The sequence below is a fragment of the Diplotaxodon limnothrissa genome, linkage group LG20 (genome assembly GCF_057381915.1).
Source record: "Diplotaxodon limnothrissa isolate DT_005_m linkage group LG20, D_limnothrissa_male_GT1.1, whole genome shotgun sequence".
Lineage (NCBI taxonomy): Eukaryota > Metazoa > Chordata > Actinopteri > Cichliformes > Cichlidae > Diplotaxodon > Diplotaxodon limnothrissa.
The window spans coordinates 35,716,987-35,736,209 of NC_140615.1; the positions used below are offsets into that span (position 1 = coordinate 35,716,987).

Genomic DNA, 19,223 nt, shown 5'->3' on the forward strand with positions numbered 1-19,223 from the left:
GAGGGCCTTAGGTGGGGACACCTGGGTTACTTTGGTGAGACCGCCCCCTCCCCCCTGACTCCAGACAAGCAGAGATGGATAATAATATGATCACAACTAATGTTTGGGACCAAATGTCACACTGGAGACCTAAAGGAGCCAATCTGAGTAAAGAAACCCACGACAGTCCACCAAGAAGAAACCATAGTGTGCCCAAGCCTTACGTGGGTTTCTGTCCTCGTCCAGTTCATCCATGTCCTCAGCCTGAGTGATCCAGTCCATGTACCCACACAGATCCTCCTCCATCTGCTGCTTCTCTCGCAACTTCTGGAAATCTCCACGAGCCTTTGCCTTCTCCCTCTCCTTACTGAACTCTCTGCAGCATCCACAACGATTCAGACATTTAAAACTCCTCAAAAATCATCATCACGGGAAGAAGTGTTCAGATGCTTCACTTAAGCAGATATTGAACAATGATGAGTGTTGAGAACATAAAATATTACCACTGCTATTACAAGTTAGGCCTGTATTCATAATCGGGGCTAAAAATATATTTAAGATAAGATGTGCTTAAACTTATTTGAACTATATCAGAAACTTTAGCTGTTTAACCCTGAATAATGCCTCAGATAAGAATGAGGTTTTTACACTATTAAATGCATCTAAAGTGTCCTTTTATTTGCCTAAGTACATATATATATATATATATATATATATATATATATATATATATATATATATATATATATATATATATATATATATATATATATATATATATAAAAATGTGAACAGCTTTTGTGTTTGGAGATGACCGACCCGCTGAGGACTCCCAGAACGAGGTTGAGAACAAAGAAGGAGCCAAAAATCACCAAGCTAACAAAATACACCCACGGCAGCTCAAACCCAATGGCATCGTTCATCTGTGCACAGACACAACAGAAAGAGAGAAAACACAATGAAAAGTGAGCACCTCTTATGTTTTTGGACAGGCTGGTAAACATGACACCACAATGCATTTTACCCAGTACAGCACGTCAGTCCATCCCTCCATGGTGATGCACTGGAACACGGTCAACATGGCGAAGAAGAAGTTGTCGAAATTTGTGATTCCTCCATTGGGACCAGCCCACCTTCCCCGACACTCTGAGCCATTTATGATGCACTGACGGCCATGACCAGCAAACGCACACGGCACCGGGTCATCCTCCACATAATTATCTGAGGAATATTCCATTTAAATTCAGTTTTATTTTTATATCCCCAAATCACAAGAACAGTCACCTCAAGGCGATTTGTATTTAAGGTAAAGACCCTACAAGAGCAGAGAGAAAGCCCCAAAATCTAATCGACCCCTTCTGAGAAACCACTTGGCAACAGTGAGAAGAAGAACTAAGTTTTAACAGGAAGAACGTTTTAGCTTCTACAGTCATCAAAAAATAAGCAGGATCTGTGTGAATGTGTCCTGCATTGTGTGTTCGATCATACCAGTTCCTATATAGTAGCAGGTCCTGTGCATGCGTCCGATGAAGAGCTCCAGACCGATGATGGCATAGATGATGATGACGAAGAGAACCAGCAGAGCAATGTGAAGCAAAGGAACCATCGCCTTCATGATGGAGTTCAACACAATCTGCAGACCTGACAGACACACACAGCTGAACATGTGGACAACCATTGACCATGCACACAGTGAGTCCACGCCAAAGTCTAGGAAACTTACTGGGGACTCCAGAAACCAGTCTGAGGGGCCGCAGGACTCTGAAGGCTCTTAGAGCTTTGACATCCAGACCTCCAGGTTTCCCAGGCATGTGATGGGTTGTTGCTTGCTCGCCACTTGACTTATGAGTCATTGTCTCCAGGACAACACTGAACAAGCTGTGCGGAAAACATCAGAAGAAGAAAAGGAACATCAACCTTTATGATCTAGCTCATTGAAATGTGGGCTTCAGTTGATCTCAGTTAGACCAACATCTGAGTTTGACCAGTATACCTTGAACATCACACAAGTGTTGTTTCCAGCAGCTGCAGAAAACAATGATGTCATTCATGTATATATATATATATATAAAAAACAACCAGATGACACCATTCAACTCCCCCAGAGCTCGTCCCATCAGCCTTTTGAACATTGCAGGTCTATCTTTCAGGCCAAATAGCATAACCTTAAATTGAAAGAGGTCCAGATAAAGGGAGTTATCGTGCTCACCTCAGGGTTCATTTTCACCTGTAACCTCTATAGACAAGACAGCAGCAGCACTATCCTGTAGTTCTCGTATTGCCTAAATACGTGCAGTCCATCAAACGTCTGTCACAGAAGCTGATCAGGTGGCAGGAAGTTAGGTGGACGTTCACCTTTTTCCAGCAGAGAGAAGCCTCAGACTGGGTGAACCATGACCCATTAATCATCATGTGATAAACAATTGCAGACATACTGTACGGACAAAGATTATTTCTGAAACTGTGCGATTAAACTCCACTGGAAGGACTGAAAATGCTTAAGTTGGATCCAACCTTCAGTCCAGGAGGTGGGGAGTGCCATCCTGCTGCTTCACACACGGCTGCAAAACACCACCTGTGCCTGTTGGAGGCCCAGTCTGATAAAGCCACTCCATCTACGGTCCCTCAAGCTGGAGGGAAGAGAGACTCTGCAGTTTGTGATTCTGCATTAAAATGATCACAAACTGGAACAGGAGGAAACCCCAAATAAGAATGTCTGACCACACAAACAGATTAGATCAAGATGTCGCTTATTTCCTACTGAGGCAGATTAATTACTTCCTGAGTAAACAGAGTAAAAAAAATATTAAAGCTATGAACCTGCGATAACCCCCCTTAACCTCCCCTGGGATCCTTCAACACATTTAGACTCGCTGAAATCCACGATCTTTCTACAGCTATCAATAAAACATCCAATGAAAACTGCCTTTAAAGTAAATCCAGCTTCAGAGACAGAACACAAATCAAACACTGAACTCCTACAAGAACTCCTGAGTGTCCCACATATAGCATCCTGACTGTAAAGTGGAACATAGCTTCCTCAGGCTGTGTTACCATGACAACAGGGTTTATCATCATCATCATCACCATTATCAGCCTGAGGACATCCAGTCGCATCAGCGTCCTGCAACAAGGACACGAAATAACAAAGAGAACCAAGGTTAGGACCTGCAGGACTGAGTGTGATCTCAGTCAGCGACTGATCGGAGGAAATGACTCAGAGCTGCTGCCAACCTGTTAAACTACTGGGCTGTATTTACCATATGTAATAATAACTATTCAAAAATCAGTAATCTAAGTCAGCCATTTCTTTTGGCTTGTAGAAAGGCAGAATATATGCTGCAGATTTTACAGATACTGCACAATAAAATTTGATTCAACATGATGCAACACAGCAAAATTTGCAGCAAATCTTCCATCTTTCTACCCATCCTCTATCATAGTGTGAGAGGTGTGGCACCCTGGATGATACCCACAAAGCAGGGCCCGTGCATCTGGTGGATTCAAACCCAGGACCCTCAGCTCTGGGCAAAATCATCAGCAACTAAAATGACAACACATCACTCAGATGTCTAAGAAGAACCATCTCTGCAGCTCTGGAGTACCAGAGGTTCAGGGTTAAACAGCGTGTTCCTGCAACGCATCAGGCTGCTTAGGTTTCCTGGATGAGTTCAGTCCACTGTGTAGAAATCAGAGGTCAAAAGACAGAACCTGCAAACTGAGTGAAACTATGACATCACCGCTGGGCCTGAGCCTGATTTACTGAAAGTCTTCTGCAGTCAGATCAGATCTACTGCTGCAACATGCAGAGAGCAACAAAGAAAAGGATCCCAGAACACGGGGAACCAACAGATCCTAAAAGCCTACGGTGAGAACCATCTTTTGATTTGCTTACCCAACTATGACGATGACAAAGTCGAGCAAGTTCCAGCCGTTGCGGATGTAGGAGCTGGGGTGCATCACCAGACCGTAGGCCAGGATCTTTAGGAAGGTCTCCACGGTGAAGATGATGAGGAAGACATACTCCACTTGTTCCTGAAACACATAATATGTTCCATGTCTGTGTGCGTAACCCGGTAAACGTGGACGTGGTGAATTTGTGAGTATTTCGGAGAATTACCAATCTGTCCTCATCTCTGACACACACACACACACACACACACACACACACACACACACACACACACACACACACACACACACACACTGGTCTTCCTACACTTATGAGGATCATTATCAAATGGAGGCATTATCGTTCAAATTGTTCGATATAAGCTCAAGTCCTACCTGACCTTCAGCCCAAAACTTAAAATCTTAACCCACCAACAGTCACAAAAAAAGCTACTTTCAGCTGGTCCCTTATTCACACGACATCGCCACAGTGGGCAGATCCACGTGTTTGATGTGGCAGATGTTTTAAACCCCTCCTCACGCAACCCCAAAGGATTTATTTCTCCACCAGCGGATGTGTAAACCACTACACTCTTGAGCCTCCGACAGCCACAATATCACACAAATGACCTTCACTTTAAGACCTGTCCTCACAAAGAAACACAAACACACTTATGTACAGGGCTCATTTTTTTTCTGCTGGCAGTTATCAACTCTAAATCTCTCTTAAACACACACAAAATGTTTTCATTTCAAATACATGTTTGACTGTATTACTTCCTCATTATTTACTTTGTAGCGACAGGCGAGAGGAAGCATTTTCATGCTTCACTAGTTGTAGACAGTATCTGTGACACAGTATAAATAACCCAGTTTTTATGACAAAAATAATAACAAATCCACATCTAGGTTCTGAAAGCATTTAACAAATGCGTTCAAATATCATCAGTAAGATTCAGTTGTTAGCAAACCAACCCAGTACCGCAGCAAAGCGTGCAATAGACACGGGACACCACTGAGTCCATTTCATGCTTTGCCTCTCCAAAACATGAAATGAATGCAGAAATTGCATTACCAGCAGGGGGAGATAATATATTTAAAGCCACAAAGTTGGTAGTGAGCAAAAAACGTATGAAGTATATTCCAGGGTCCTTAATTGCAGGAAACGATTAAGCTGAGGCACCTAAAACATATATAGATGTAAATTGTTAATAATGCTGTTTAAAGGGTTTCCCGCGGTTTTCCCTTTCATGCTGCTTGTGTAAATCTGTGGAGACGCTTTGCTTCTCCAAAACGGTGGACCGGTGTCTATTACATGCTCTGTTGTGATATTAGGTTGAGCCTATTTCCACTTTCAGAAGCTACAAAACAATAATAAATAATAATAATGTTGTAGCTGAACAGCTAAGCAACAAACTGAAAATAAAAAGCAGCAGAGTGCTGTTGCAGATTCAGCCAGTAATCCTCTGCAGGTTTATCTCTACCACAGACCACTGAACATTAAACTCTGTTTCCACAGTGGATCCATAAATATCAGCCTGAGCTCCTTTCACGCCGCTTGGCTAAACATGTAATTACTGTGATTTGTGTTTGTCGAAATAGGCAGAGATGTCACTTCAGCACAAAGTGGCTGCCTGAACAGCGAGTACAGTTCAACTGTAAGTGAAGATCGAGAGATGCAGACATAAAGAGGAGAGTGAGGAGAAGCCGAACCATCAGAGCAGAAACTCCTCAGATCTGATCACAAACCTGTCAGTCATCTACTGCATCAGCATCCATGACCTATGACTTCTACCACAGGAGCAACACACAAAGTGGAGCTGAATCTGCAATCAGTGCACAAACCACGGAGCAACTTCTGGGGCAAAAACACACTCAACACAAAAAAAGTAGAGTCAGTATTTACGAAAGAGCACAGTGACAGGACTACGTGAAAGGAAACCCAGAGACTTTTTTTTCTACTGACACTGTTGCATGTGTATTTCTGGGCGTAGGTCCTGTCTCAAAGTGCAAAATATAGGGAGGAGAAATAAATAATGAAAACTAATTTAATAATATTTGCAACACACAATTTATTGCAAATTTCTCATTAAAAAAAACACAAATTTTTTGCTTAATCACAACAACAACAACAACAACAACAACAATAATAATAATAATAATAATAATAATAATAACAATAATAACAATAATAATGATGATGATAGATTGACTCTGCCTGTGTTTAGAAAACAGTGCAACTTTTGTAAATCACCCATGAACCTAATAACTGAGCACTGTTCGTGTATTGCGCTTGCACGCTGTTTTCCCCGTGTATTAAATCAAATGCCAAAAACTGAAGTTCTTCTAATGGCCACTTGAGGCTGTCTCTAAAAGTCAGTCCATGTCCGTAGTCTCCGAATTCAGCCATGGAAAGAAATACGTTTAGAACCTGCAACAAAAATACCTCTAAAGCGAACGACCAAGCAAACACATAACAAACATATAGCAGGTGTTTTTGAAACTCATCGGTTTGGATTTTCTGACAGGTGTGTAGATATAAGCAACTTTAGTATCTTATATCTGCTAAACTGGACCTCTGAACTGTGTTTATGAAAAAACCCCTGCATGTACTTGTGTCATATGCAGCTCATCCAAGTAGTTTTATTTCAGTTTTGGTGAAAAGTGTTATCATTGGAAGGTTATGTATTTCTGTGCATTGCACCCATATAGTTTATGGATGCTGCTTCTATCCAAGCTTGCGTGATTGGTTGATTGCTTAGCAGTCCTCCCTGTAGTCCAAATATGGTAAATCCTTCTTTGGAGCTTAGATTTAGCATGTCATGCATTTCACTTTCATTCCCACCACAGAGACTGACCGAGGAGAACTTAGCTTAGCTTAGCATGAAGACTAGAACCAGAGGGAAAGCACAGTACAGCTCCAGGAAACTAATAAATATCACCAAGTCCAAACTTCCATGTTTCTGTTTGATGTGAGACTACAAGGTCTCTATGGTTGATCATGACATGAGAAATTTTAACTACCTGAGTCCAGTGTGTTTGTGACTGTGTGTCTTATCTCACCAGATCATGGTTGGTGGAGTTGGAGTCATCCTCAGGAAATGGTTTGGAAACTCCCAGGGCGACACAGTTTGCAAAGATGGCCAACAGGATGAAGATGTCAAATGGCCTGAGTTACATTCAGGAAACAACTAAAAACAAGCTTTGTTTTTGACACGAGGACTCAATTTTAACCACTCCATGACATTTTCGCAGACCTATAAATCGTGTAACATCATCGGCATTACATGAGATTTTCTCCTGTCACCTGCTGGCTCTGGAGATATATTAAGGAGGACCTGTTCTGCAGATGTCCAGCTCTATATTTCAATTCTAGGACTCTAACAAAGTACTTTTGGATGAGTATAATTATATATTAGCCCTTTATGCAGCCCAATTATACCCCGAAATTCTGTGCAGTTAAAATAATCTATTAATATATATATTTTGTTTGTGTCATTGATTATAAACTGACACTCGACAATAATCTATCCAATAAAAGAAAAAAGAAAAAAGAACATTTAAGCAGCATTATAAGTATATGGCAGAAAATAACATTAAAAAAAGCAATAAAGTCATTTTTAACCTGGGACTAATTAACCTCTCCTTACGGTCACAGTAAAGGATACTTCCACTCAACAATATGGAGCGCAGCCCGTCTGATTGGGTTGTTGAGTTTCAGACAATATAATGCCCGGGGAGCACGCTGGACCTGATTAGTGCCCTGCACCTGAGGAGGAAGTGACATCAAGCATGTCATCAATAGCATCATCAACATTGGTAACTCTTTTATTGTCTTTTATTTTGCCTTTCCAAAAAGGGTTCAGGTCAGCAGCTCCATATTATAACTGAAAACCTGCCGTCAGACCTTCCACCTGCGTGTTTAGCGTGTTTTCTCACCTGTTTCTTAGCGTGTTGTCCTCTTTTTCTCTGCGTTCCTGTTGAACTTGTGGTCGAGTGAAGCGTGTCTGTTCTTGTCATCCTCACACCTCCTTCGTCCTCTCCATCCAGCTCTTGATCCCACTCCGCATTACTCTCCTCACCTCCTCCTTCTTCTCTGTCCCCTCTTCCATCCACCTCTCCTCCCTCCTCCTCTTCCTCACCTTCGCCCCCTCCTTCCTCCCCATCCACAGCTTTGGCGTAGCCATTACGACCAGAACCTGGAAACGCAAGAAATGCACAGAAAAATGTCAAAACCTACAAGACTTTTCCAGTTTTAGCCTATCCATCGATAAATCCGTCAATAACCCATCCATCCATTTTCTTCCATATATCCTGGCTGGATCACAGGGGCAGCAGCCCAAGCAGAGAGGTCCAGACCTCCCTCTCCCAGGTCACCTCCTCTAGCTTATCCAGGGGAACACCGAGGCGTTCCCAGACTGACAGATATGAGAGCGATATTGATATAAACTCCTTCAGTTAGGACATGCCTTGAACAACTCACTCAGGAGGCACTCAGGAGGTGCCCTAAACAGATGCTCGAACCAGCTCAACTGCCTTCTTTTGACAAGGAGTAGCGCCTCTACTCTGAGCCCCTCTCAAATGACTGAACTCCTCACCCTATCTCTAAGACCCAACCATTTTTCGATCAGCAATGTTCAGTCACTGCCCAGAGCTCGTGCCCACAGGTGAGAGGAAGATGAAGATCGACTGGTAAATTGAGAGCTTTGCTTGTGTGCTCAGCTCTCTCTTCACCACGACAGACCTTTGTAGCTTCCGCATCACGGCAGACGCTGACTGCATATTTTTTATCCAGTGTATTTGGATAACATTGTCTCTCAGCCTCACATAAAACTGCAGAAGAAGAACCAGAATCTAGTATTTGCTGCTGATCTTCATGTCATAATAATATCCACTTGTTACGTCTGTTATCATTAGCCATTTCCAGGTCCAACTACTCTTTCAGTTCTCAAAATCAAGCAGGCACTGAGGCACAAAAAAAAGACTTTTAATTTAGTTCAATTTAGTTCTTTTTATATAGCTCCAAATCACAACAACACCTCAGACAAAAGAACCCAAGAACAAAACTCCCAAACACAAGTTAAGTTAAGTGTAACATAGTGTTTGCTGTGGAGTGCAGCGAAAAGTTCTCAGAGCTTTACATCGAAGAAATCAAACAGCCTCTCCATAATATAATAACATATACATAATATAGGCATAATATACAAGAACCAACTCGACAGGAAAAGACTCAGCTGCACATCTGCACCTAAAGGTCAAAGGTCCCCCTTTCGTGGATTCCAGTGTTTACATTTTTGACAGAGAAGACAGATGGTTTGAAAGAGGAGTTAGGTCGGGCCTTTGGATGTGTCATATGTATGTGTATTTAACTCCAGGTGTTTGTGGCCATGAACCAGTCTGTCTGTAACACACGTGTGATTTTTCCTTTTCTTCTGACCTCGCTACAAGGTCAAAGAGGAGAGAAGCGTGACACGGAGAAAAGAAATTAGGTAAAATGAACCGTGAGGAAGAGAAGGAGAGAGATGTGATAGAATCCAGAGGAGGTGAAAAAAAGAAATTATAGTGAACAGCTGCGACCTAGATCTGTGTGTGTGTGTGTGTGTGTGTGTGTGTGTGTGTGTGTGTGTGATGTAGGCTGGGATTGATGTGTTGGTACCTGAACACACACGCACACACAGACGTGTTTGTCTTAATATACCTAAGAGGACCTCAACACTGAACCCTGAAACCAAGTCAAACCCTGAAGCAGACGTAAATGTCCTCAAAGGGTAGGAACATCCACAGGTCCTCACAATGATAGCAAAACAAGGACACACACACACAGATCTACCTCTCTCCATTTAGTCCTTTCCTAGAGTTCCTGTATTTCCCAGTAGAGTGGGACTGATGGATGCCTTCATGGTCAGTGGGAAAAAACGCCCTCACACGTATTAAGCATCAAACAGTTTATTTGTGCAGCGTTGTCTAAACATGTTTCTTATATTTTGTGGGTGAAGATGAATATTTGTGTTATTATTGTAATTTGTTATTATGGTTTTGTAGAATATAGTATAATAATATATTATTATTTGTTGTTTGTTTTTATAGAGCCTGTGTGGTGGAAAACCTCTATACAAAAGAAAAAAATATATACTAATCTCAGTCCCAATTTTATTATTTTCTCATAAGGCTTACTTTAATCTGTACGGAGGCAGCGTATACTGTAAGTATATATCACAGAGATATTATTTATATTGACTGTGAAAGGACATATTGACAGTGCTCACCAGACAAAGAAAGGCTGTCCAGTGTGGTTGGAGTGGTAGAGAGGACAAAAGGGACACATTTACAAAAATTGCTGATCAAAAGCAAATTTAAAACAAAGTCAAAACAAGCAAAAACCAACGTTAGACCAATGCTTACTGGGCAGCTGGGTAGCAAACAACCATAGCACAACCAAGAACATCTAGAACCATCAATTAACCGGTGTTGAGAATTTCATGCAAAAATAATACGACTCAGTTTCCCAACACAAACAGTTTTTCAAAACAATACGTTTCTCAACTCAGTTTTTATTCCTGTTAATAAACTTAAAAAAATAACTATAAAACAGAAGGTCTGTTTATTTATGAGCCCCCTGAGGTCTAAGTCATTATATGCGCCAACTCTAACACTAGTCCTATTATGCACTTCAAGACAGCAGCACCAGCTATTGCTATCAAGTGATGCTTTGCAATATCAAACTAAAACAAATACCTGAATCCCAAATATCTACTGATATGATCTGAAATACAACACTAAATATGAATCTGAATGTTGTTGTTTTTGTTTGTATTATTGTACATAGTTTAACAGAGTCATTATCTAATTATAAAATATCTGAAAAGCTCATTAAATGCCAGCTTAGTAACATGGTAAAGGAAACCTGGAAAGTGTTCCTGATATGAAATGTGCACTGAAGAAAGGAGAATTATGGTCCTCATCAGAGTTAAAGAGGATGTTAGGTGTAAGACGGGTCTATTTTATGATGGACAGATAATTTCTGTACGAGTCCTTTGATTTCATTAACAGGCGATGCCATCCTGGTTGCAATACTGTAAAGAAGCATTTCTGCTGTACACATTTTAAAGCAGAATCGTGGTTTACTTCGTATTATTACACTTTGCTTTTGTTTTTATTTTGCAAGAGTTCAGAAAAGTCCTGTTAAGCATTTTCGCTGTAGAGACCTTTGATTCCTATAGCAGATCTGCGTAGTTACTAGAAAAACTTCTCACCGATGCATTTGGTCATATTCTGCTCTGAGCTGCATCAACGTATGATGACAAGTTTTTATGTTTTAGGAAAATAAAAGGACTCAATTGAAGAGCTGGTGAAGCTGCTTCACCCGCAGGACAACAAGAACCATCCAATTATCCCCGAATTATCCCGAGTCAGCTTGCATCATCGAGAGGACAGTGAGTGTGTGTTCAGGTACTTGTGTCTTTGTGGGGACCAATCCGATTTTACTTATATTTGTGAGGACGCTGTAGCCAGTCCTTACTTTTAGACAGATGTTAAAAGGTTGAGTGTTCAGACCTGGTTTTATAGTAAAGACCTCACATAGTACAAAACATTTTTTTTAAAGTTAAATCGATCTTTTGGCAACGGATGATGTGAATTTATTGAAATTCTGGACATTTTTTACATACATTTTCTAAAGTAAATTCATAGAGAAGATGAGAATCGTTCTTAAAAAACTGAACGAGTTTCAGGTTGGGATTATTTTAATGATGGTCTTCGCAAACATGTGTGAGTGTGTGTGGTGTAGTGGTACATTCCACGGCTCGCACAGAACTCTCCATCCGCCTTGTTAACTTTCTACTTTTCACTGCCCATTCTCAGTGTGTGTGTGTGTGTTAGTGTGTGTCACGCTACCCTCCAGCCTGGTCCAGCTGGAAGGTCATCAGTTCAGTTAGTGAATGTTGGAGCAGTTTTTTCTTCTTCACTGCTCACAAACACAGTTCTGCAGCAGCAGCCATGCTCAGTTCTCTAGTCAGTCCAGTGAATATTATAATGTTTATTATCTGATAAATCATCCAAGTGCTCAGATCTCCTCCTACAAAACACAAGCTTAACTGTGTTAATTGTGAAAGTAGATTCATTCTTGTTTAATTTCCTTAGAAATTATGCTAAAATGTTTCAAAATTTCCATGACGACGTTATCAGAAAGTCTGTGAAGAGCATCTTAATTCAGTGAGCAGAGAGCAGAAAGTCTGATCCTCCTATATCAGGATCAGGAGGATTAAACTGAGTCCCTCTTAAAAAGATGGAAGCCACAACCTCCAGTAATTTCATCCCACCTGAGCTCTGAGGTCAGACCTGACAGAGATCTGAGGTTCTGTAGCATCCCTCCATCTGCAGATATAATGGTTTTCATTGTGCAGGAACGCCTACGTCAGTCCGGACTGCACACTTTATGAAGAAAGTAATGAAGAATTTTACAGTTCCCACCTGTTTTCATAACTGTTTACACTGAAAACATCATTAATGGAGTAAAAAACAGATCCAGAGCAGGTGGAGAGTTCAGTAACCATATCCATTCATGCAGAGCTCATGGTTAATTCTTGAAGAACCAAGCTCAGCCAGCAATCGTGACAGCTCAGCTGACCTCAACACCAGCCCACATCAGCTATGCTGGTAACCTTCTGTGCCCTGGGCTACAAAGTAAGCTCAACATAGCCAGGATATCATTCAATTATCTGGTTTCACTTACCCTAAATCAGCCATAAGGCTAAGGGTTAAAACTGATGGCGGTGCTGGTATGGTGAAAACTGGCAGATGTTACAGTGAATGGCTGTCCTAATATTATATCTTAAAATGTGAGAGATTTGAAGGGGAACCAAGACAAAGTGGCTAAAATGAACTCAGAACTGAAATTGATATTTTTGCTCCAGGGGAAAAGATTTGGATCAGGGTGCTTGATCGTAGGGAGTCATCTGATTGTTGGAGTGTTCTCTCTGCTATTGCCTATTATGGTCTTTACCTTTAGCACTTTGATGTGTTTAGTTGAATTGAAAAATTGAGGGTAAGAACACTGAATCACAGACAGTGTGTTGCACTTTTGGAGGAGGATGAGACTGATGCTGGTGACGTAGACCAGCGGTCCCCAACCTTTTTTGCGCCACGGACCAGTTTATGCCCGACAATATTTTCACGGACCGGCCTTTAAGGTGTCGCGGATAAATACAACAAAATAAAACTAGTACCGGTACCGAAAAAAAGAAAATTTATTCATAACACACGTAAAAAGACCCAGGAAAACCGAGTAAATGATAAAAACGATAACAGAATAATGCTGAAAACCGATAAAAACCCTGAAAACTATACATTTCACACCTGAGCCTCAACTCTCGCGGCCCGGTACCAAACGACTCACGGACCGGTACCGGTCCGAGGCCCGGGGGTTGGGGACCGCTGACATAGGCACACAGATAACAGGTGGCTCAGCCTGGGCAAAGTGCTAAAAATAGTCTGGGACCTGAAAGCAGAAAATCAAAAAATTTGTGAGAAGAAAGGAAGATCTTGAATTTGCTGTCTGGATTAATTAAAGGACTAAATAGCAAACTGCAACGCAAAGGCCTATTTACACATGGTAAATGGACTCCTTCTTATATAGCGCTTTGCTACTCTCCTGGAGCACTCACTGTGCTTTATACAACATGTCACGTTCACTTTCTTCATGGCTAACATTCACACACATTCATACTCCAGCGAATGCATTAGAGAACAGCTTGGGGTTAGTATGTTGCCCAAAGGAGACCTGGCATGCAGACATCCATGGATGGAACCACTAACCTTCCAATCAGGAGATGACCCGTCTACCTCCTGAGCTGCAGCCACACTTTAACTCCAAAACATAGTCACACTCACACACCAGTGAAACAGTCGACAGTGAAAGAAACCACAACATCAGGTGACTGCCTAAGCTGGTACTCATCAATGTTATGAGGCCAGTAAGTTTTCAAAGCAATGTATGGACTTCAAAACAGCTGAGAGTGAAATGCACATCATTTCATTCCTTGCACTTGCAAAGAGGAAAATGCATCCAGTGGTGTTCACCTTGAACTCATTGACCTGCAGTCCGATTCACTGCTGGCAGAGCACTTCAAGCCAATATTTCTGCTGGATTTTTATTCTTCTTTCAGAAAGGACAATTTCTCTATATAAAGAGAGATGCTCAGAAGATGTTAGCTCTCTTTGCATCTACGTTCATTTGTGAATAAAAACAACTTTGAATCTCTTTGAATCTTTCCTCCATTTCAGGCTATTCGTACTACCTCTGACATATTCCATGTTGAATCCACTGTCAATAATGCCTCTTCTATTCATGCCACTGCTGTCCTTGTCTTTAGGATTTCTAGAACACCGCCATACATCAGAATATAAATTGCTGCAGATGATATAAAAACCTTATTTTGACTAAAGTGGTCCTTACAGAGACATAATTACAGTTCTTGCTATTTGCCAGGAGGTGAAGTAAGAACTCACCCTGCAGAGTCCTCGTGTGCTACTTAAATGGGCACTCATATGGTAATGATATTACCTTTTTAAAACAACTTTAACATCTTTTTAATTGATCTAAAAGGTCCTCGAGGAGAACATCAGTCTCAGAAACACACGATATCAATCATTCCCATATGGAAAAGAAATAGTAAAAACTTACATGATTCACTCATGAAAGTGGCCACTTTCTCATTACTTTCATATATTGTTTTAGTAAGTATCCAAAACATACAAGTTTCATTATATAATTTTTCAAGGGATCTTATATCTGTTTTCACTCTTGTATGCTTTTCATACAAGTTTCACTCAAGACAGATACAAACTTTATAAGATTTATATATATCTTTTCCATATGGGTTGTTAACTGTCATGTGTCCTCAACCATTTAAACTTTATTGGAATATCCTATTGCAGACCTGAGTAACTTTACTGAGCATCCACTGATTGAAAATCTGTCAAAATAAAGATTTACTTTGACCCACTGCTATGTTTTTATGCTGCTTTACGTTTACCTGCAAAAACTAAATTATGTTTGTGAATAAATCAGCTCAAGCTCAAATGAGACTGTTTGTTACTGAGTGTTAATAATATGATGCCCCTGAGGAGAAAACATAAACAAGCAAAAGCCCAAACATTAAAGGAGACATGCTCCAAATGCAGGCAGCAGAAACAGACTCATACAAGCAGGAAACACATGCACAGAGAAACAGGTGCTGCTTTAGGATGTTAGATGTCCTCAGTTTGGATGAAGATGGGTGATTCCAAGTCACACATATGTGTGTTATTTTCTATATGGAGCATTATGTCACCAGGTTAGAGCTATTAGAGTCATCCTTCATGGTAACAGCGTAACTCCAGAGATGACCAGCTGATCAATGTTTACCTGAGGCTCTGACAACTCTTTAGGGCTCAATGTGGCACATATGCATATATAAAACTTCACAACATGACATGAAGCAGAGTCATCCTTTTTAAATTGCCATGTTTTGGATTTCAGGGCTACCATATCTGAGATCTGAGGCCTGCCTTGTTAAGAAGACTTGACCACTGTTAGCGTGTCCACACAGATGCACAACTGCATCATATCCAGAAACACAACATAAAGCACAACGATAAACACAATCCAACAGCTTTAGATGCTGCACGGCTGCATCCAAGCAGAACAGATCACTGTAATCCAGTAAAGCTGATCAGGCCACAGCGACGAGGTGGTCCTCTGCCTCCACGATTCACTGCACTTATAACAGTAACATCTACAGCTACACATTCACATACAATGCTCTTTGTGCAAGGAGGAACAGGATGAGCGCTGCCAGAACTACAAAAATAACCTCCAGGATAGCACTGGTGTAAACATTTCTGACCACACAATCATAAACAGACTTCATGAGGGTGGCCTGAGGGCCCAACATCCTTCAGTGGGCCTTGTGCTTGCTGCCCGGCACCGTGGAGCCCGATTGGCACTTGCCATAGAAGGCCACGGGCACAGTGCTTTTCACCCTATGCCGCAGTCTAGGACCAGTTTCTTCTCCACGAACCCCCCTCCCCCTCCTACCCCGAGTCACATGGCACATCTATGACATATTCTTTACACCTCAGTGGACAGCGCAGTTTCCCCAATGAGTGATGTTCCACACAGTAAGCAGAAAACACCCCTTTGAAGTTAAGCATTAAAAGCACTCTGTCTGGTTCCTGAGCCTGGATTACAAACCAGACACAGTAAAAAAAACACAAAGACCAGACCTTAAAGAGCTGCAGACCCACAGGTTGATTCTACTGCAAATCTGTTTTTTAGATCAGAGATCAAGTTCATCTCATTTCATCAGAGAGAAACTGTGAGGCTGAAAAAATGATTCAGTATATCTGGTTTTCTTTCATCATCACCTGACTGACAAACTCAGGTTCAGGCACCCAGAGCGACCAGAACTTGTGATGCAAACAACTTGCTGTTGAAAAATCAATAAAAGGAAATGAAATTAATTAAGCACAAAGAGACTGAAAATAAGCACATAAAGGCCACAGGTAAAAGCACGACAACTGTGAAATGACCACAAAAGATTAAAAAGTGGACAAACATTTAGCGTGAGGATCGTGTTCTCCAGAAAGTGAAGATATCAAAGCTCAAGATCTCCTCGTGCCTTCAACGTGACCTAAATGATCACAGCAGCTTCTAAATCTCTAAGGTGTGCACAGATGTGCTGTATGAAGCTGAAGTTAGTAGAAAAGAAACACAAAGATCACGTATTGGTTTGAATCTCTGCTCTACACTGCAGCATCACACACACACTCACACACAGGATTTACGGCTGTAGGGAAACAGGACATAATGATAGGAACCATTAGTTCAGGTGATGTGAAGGGAATCAGATGGTAAACTGGACCAGATGTTTCACGTCCCATATTTACTCTTGTGCTGTTTGTTCAAACTTTTTATTTCCATGTTATCAAATGTGCCCATTTAGAAGATTTAAAAATTCTATTCGTGAGTTTCTTTGGAGAGAAAATTTAGTTTTAGTTTCAGATCACTTCTGCATTTCCCATAACTCTGCGGGGAACAAATAAAAGTCAAATGAGCTGTAGTCGATTAATCGCACAGCTGTGACCTTCATACAGAAAATACAGCTGTTCCAGTCTGGCTCCAGCTGAAACACAGAAATCTGAACTTTAACCAAGTGATCCACCGACAGGTTCACTGAGCGCTTACTTCGGTGGTTCTCCTCGTACATCTTCGCTGATGCTCAGCGCCACACACCGATGATCATCGTCAGTCGATCCGAGCTTTCATCAGTTTCCTGCCGGTTCCGTCATCAGCTGCTTTATTCCAAGTCACCAACAACTTATCCGCATTTCGCTGACAAATGCACCTGAAAATTAATCCACCTTTCTTCTGATGCAGCTAAATTTTCCGATTCATCGATCAATTAATTAATTAATCAACCTCCAAATGAAGTTAAAAAGTATGAAGAAAAAAGGATAAATCCAGACATGCAGCGATCGAGGAGGTGAATTCAGCTTCTTTTTAAGCTTCGCTTCACTAATCTGACTCTCTTCATCTATCTGCCCATCGCTCTCTCTCTCTGTCTGTCAGAGGTTCTCTACCTCTCTCTCCCTCCCTCTCTCTCCCAATTGGGGATTAAACAGAAAAAACATCGGTGTTAAAGGGGAGGGCAAATGGAGACGAATTAAAGGCGCAGAGACGGGAGCCTTTATCACAGAACTGATTAAAATGATAAATGTTCTGAGGAAGGTAAAAACCCAAGACCACAAATGTAATCCCTCTGTTTCCTTTTCTTTTCTGGGAGAAAGTATTAGTCATGAACTAAAATCACAGGTCAGTTTTTCAGATTATGTTCCTGCACAGAGTCAAAGAGGAGACGAATAAATACATTATTTATTTTTCTTTCTTTAAACGAAAATCCTGCAGTGGGGCGCAGGTGTGTGTTATTATTAACCCTTAACGTGGCTGTTTGTCCCTTTGGGTTCCAACAATAAAAGTTTATTTTTAGACCACAAGATCAAATTATTATTTCGTTATTATTTAATGGATCACTAAAAAGCTGGAAGCGATGTCTTTTTAACAAGCCTGTACCAGAAACGTTAAAAAAAATGCCATTTTAATTTCAGTTTCAGTGCAGCGTTATATCAGTGGTGTCCTCTAAAAAATGGAAATGGAAGATTTTGTGGAGGACATAGCCGACTGGCCATCGGCCACCAGGTGGGCAGTTTGTGCCGTACTTCAGCTAGAATGGAAAAAAAGACACAAGGGTGGATTTATTCTGTGTCTTTATGCTGTCAGCTGCCTCTTCTTCTCTCATTCAATCATGAAACTGATCAATGATCAGCTGATCCGGTTTTCTCTCTTGTTTATCGCCCACTTTGTGCCAGAAAGAGGAAACCAGCGGATGTCGCCTTAAACAGCAGCAGCACGTTTAAGCTTGATCAGCTGTTGTTAGAATTTATTTAATATTAATTTCTAGTATCAGCTGATGTTTGCTGGAGCCACAGCTGTAAAGCTGCTGGTCATGATGTCAGTTTGATTATCTGGTGAGAGGGAAACATGAAGATGAAACCAGGAGATGTCCTTACTGAATCATCAGAGCTGAACAGGTGATGGAGAAACAGGTTTACCTTTTAGGTGACATAAATGAGTTGAAGGGAAGTTATGAACTGTTTCTGAGAGACAAATAACACCAGGATCCTTTTTTAGGTAGCTGACAGCTGGTAACTGTGCAGGGGCGGGTCTAGCAAAGTTTTGCCAGGGGGGCAGGTAGGGCATTAACAGGGAAAGGGGGGCACAAAGAAATACTTTTCTTTTTATTCTCATTTTAAAATGTCTCGCTTTTAATAAATAATTATCTGAATCTTACAACCAAAGTTTTTATCTGATGTAAACTGTATAGAAATCATACATATACCAGCAAGACTGTACATCACTGTCACAACAGCGTTTCTTTTCATTCAAAGGCTTTATGGTTTTTTCCTATAATACCTGCTGGGCCGGTCTCTAGTCAAAATGCCCGGGCTGATTTTTTGTCCCAGTCCAGCCCTGGTGGAGGACATCTACTCATCGGAAATATGCTTGGGCAGGATACTAACACAGAGTTTCTCAGAGTGTGAATGAGTAAAGCACTTAACCATAGGAGGAAGTGCTTGTATGAATGGGTGAATGTGGCAAGTTTTACTTGGGCTTTGAGCGCTCAGATATTTTAATTGTGAAAATCATTTTCACAATTAAAATGATCCAATTTCTCTAAAAGCTTAAAAGTGTAAAACATAAAAAGCCCAACATTTAACTAAAATTGCACAAATACAACATATCAAATGTTAAAAGG

General features: G+C 41.1%; 1 protein-coding gene across 3 annotated transcripts in view; it reads right to left on the reverse strand.

Annotated features, from left to right (window-relative positions):
- cacna1fb (calcium channel, voltage-dependent, L type, alpha 1F subunit) overlaps nt 1–17,117 on the reverse strand; it is a 41,260-nt gene extending 24,143 nt beyond the window's left edge. For 2 of the 3 annotated variants that reach the window (XM_085345718.1, XM_085345717.1), the window contains exons 1-10: nt 17,096–17,117; nt 7,810–8,069; nt 7,539–7,639; nt 6,934–7,039; nt 3,875–4,014; nt 1,703–1,857; nt 1,468–1,620; nt 1,004–1,200; nt 799–902; nt 204–355 (exon numbers count right to left, since the gene is read on the reverse strand). In XM_085345718.1, coding sequence (XP_085201844.1) covers nt 204–355; nt 799–902; nt 1,004–1,200; nt 1,468–1,620; nt 1,703–1,857; nt 3,875–4,014; nt 6,934–7,039; nt 7,539–7,639; nt 7,810–8,069; nt 17,096–17,117 — 1,390 coding nt within the window. Of the gene's footprint in view, nt 1–203; nt 356–798; nt 903–1,003; nt 1,201–1,467; nt 1,621–1,702; nt 1,858–3,874; nt 4,015–6,933; nt 7,040–7,538; nt 7,640–7,809; nt 8,070–17,095 lie in introns of those variants that run through there. The other variant, XM_085345719.1, reaches the window with a different exon arrangement.
- Between the last annotated feature and the right edge of the window lie 2,106 nt (nt 17,118–19,223).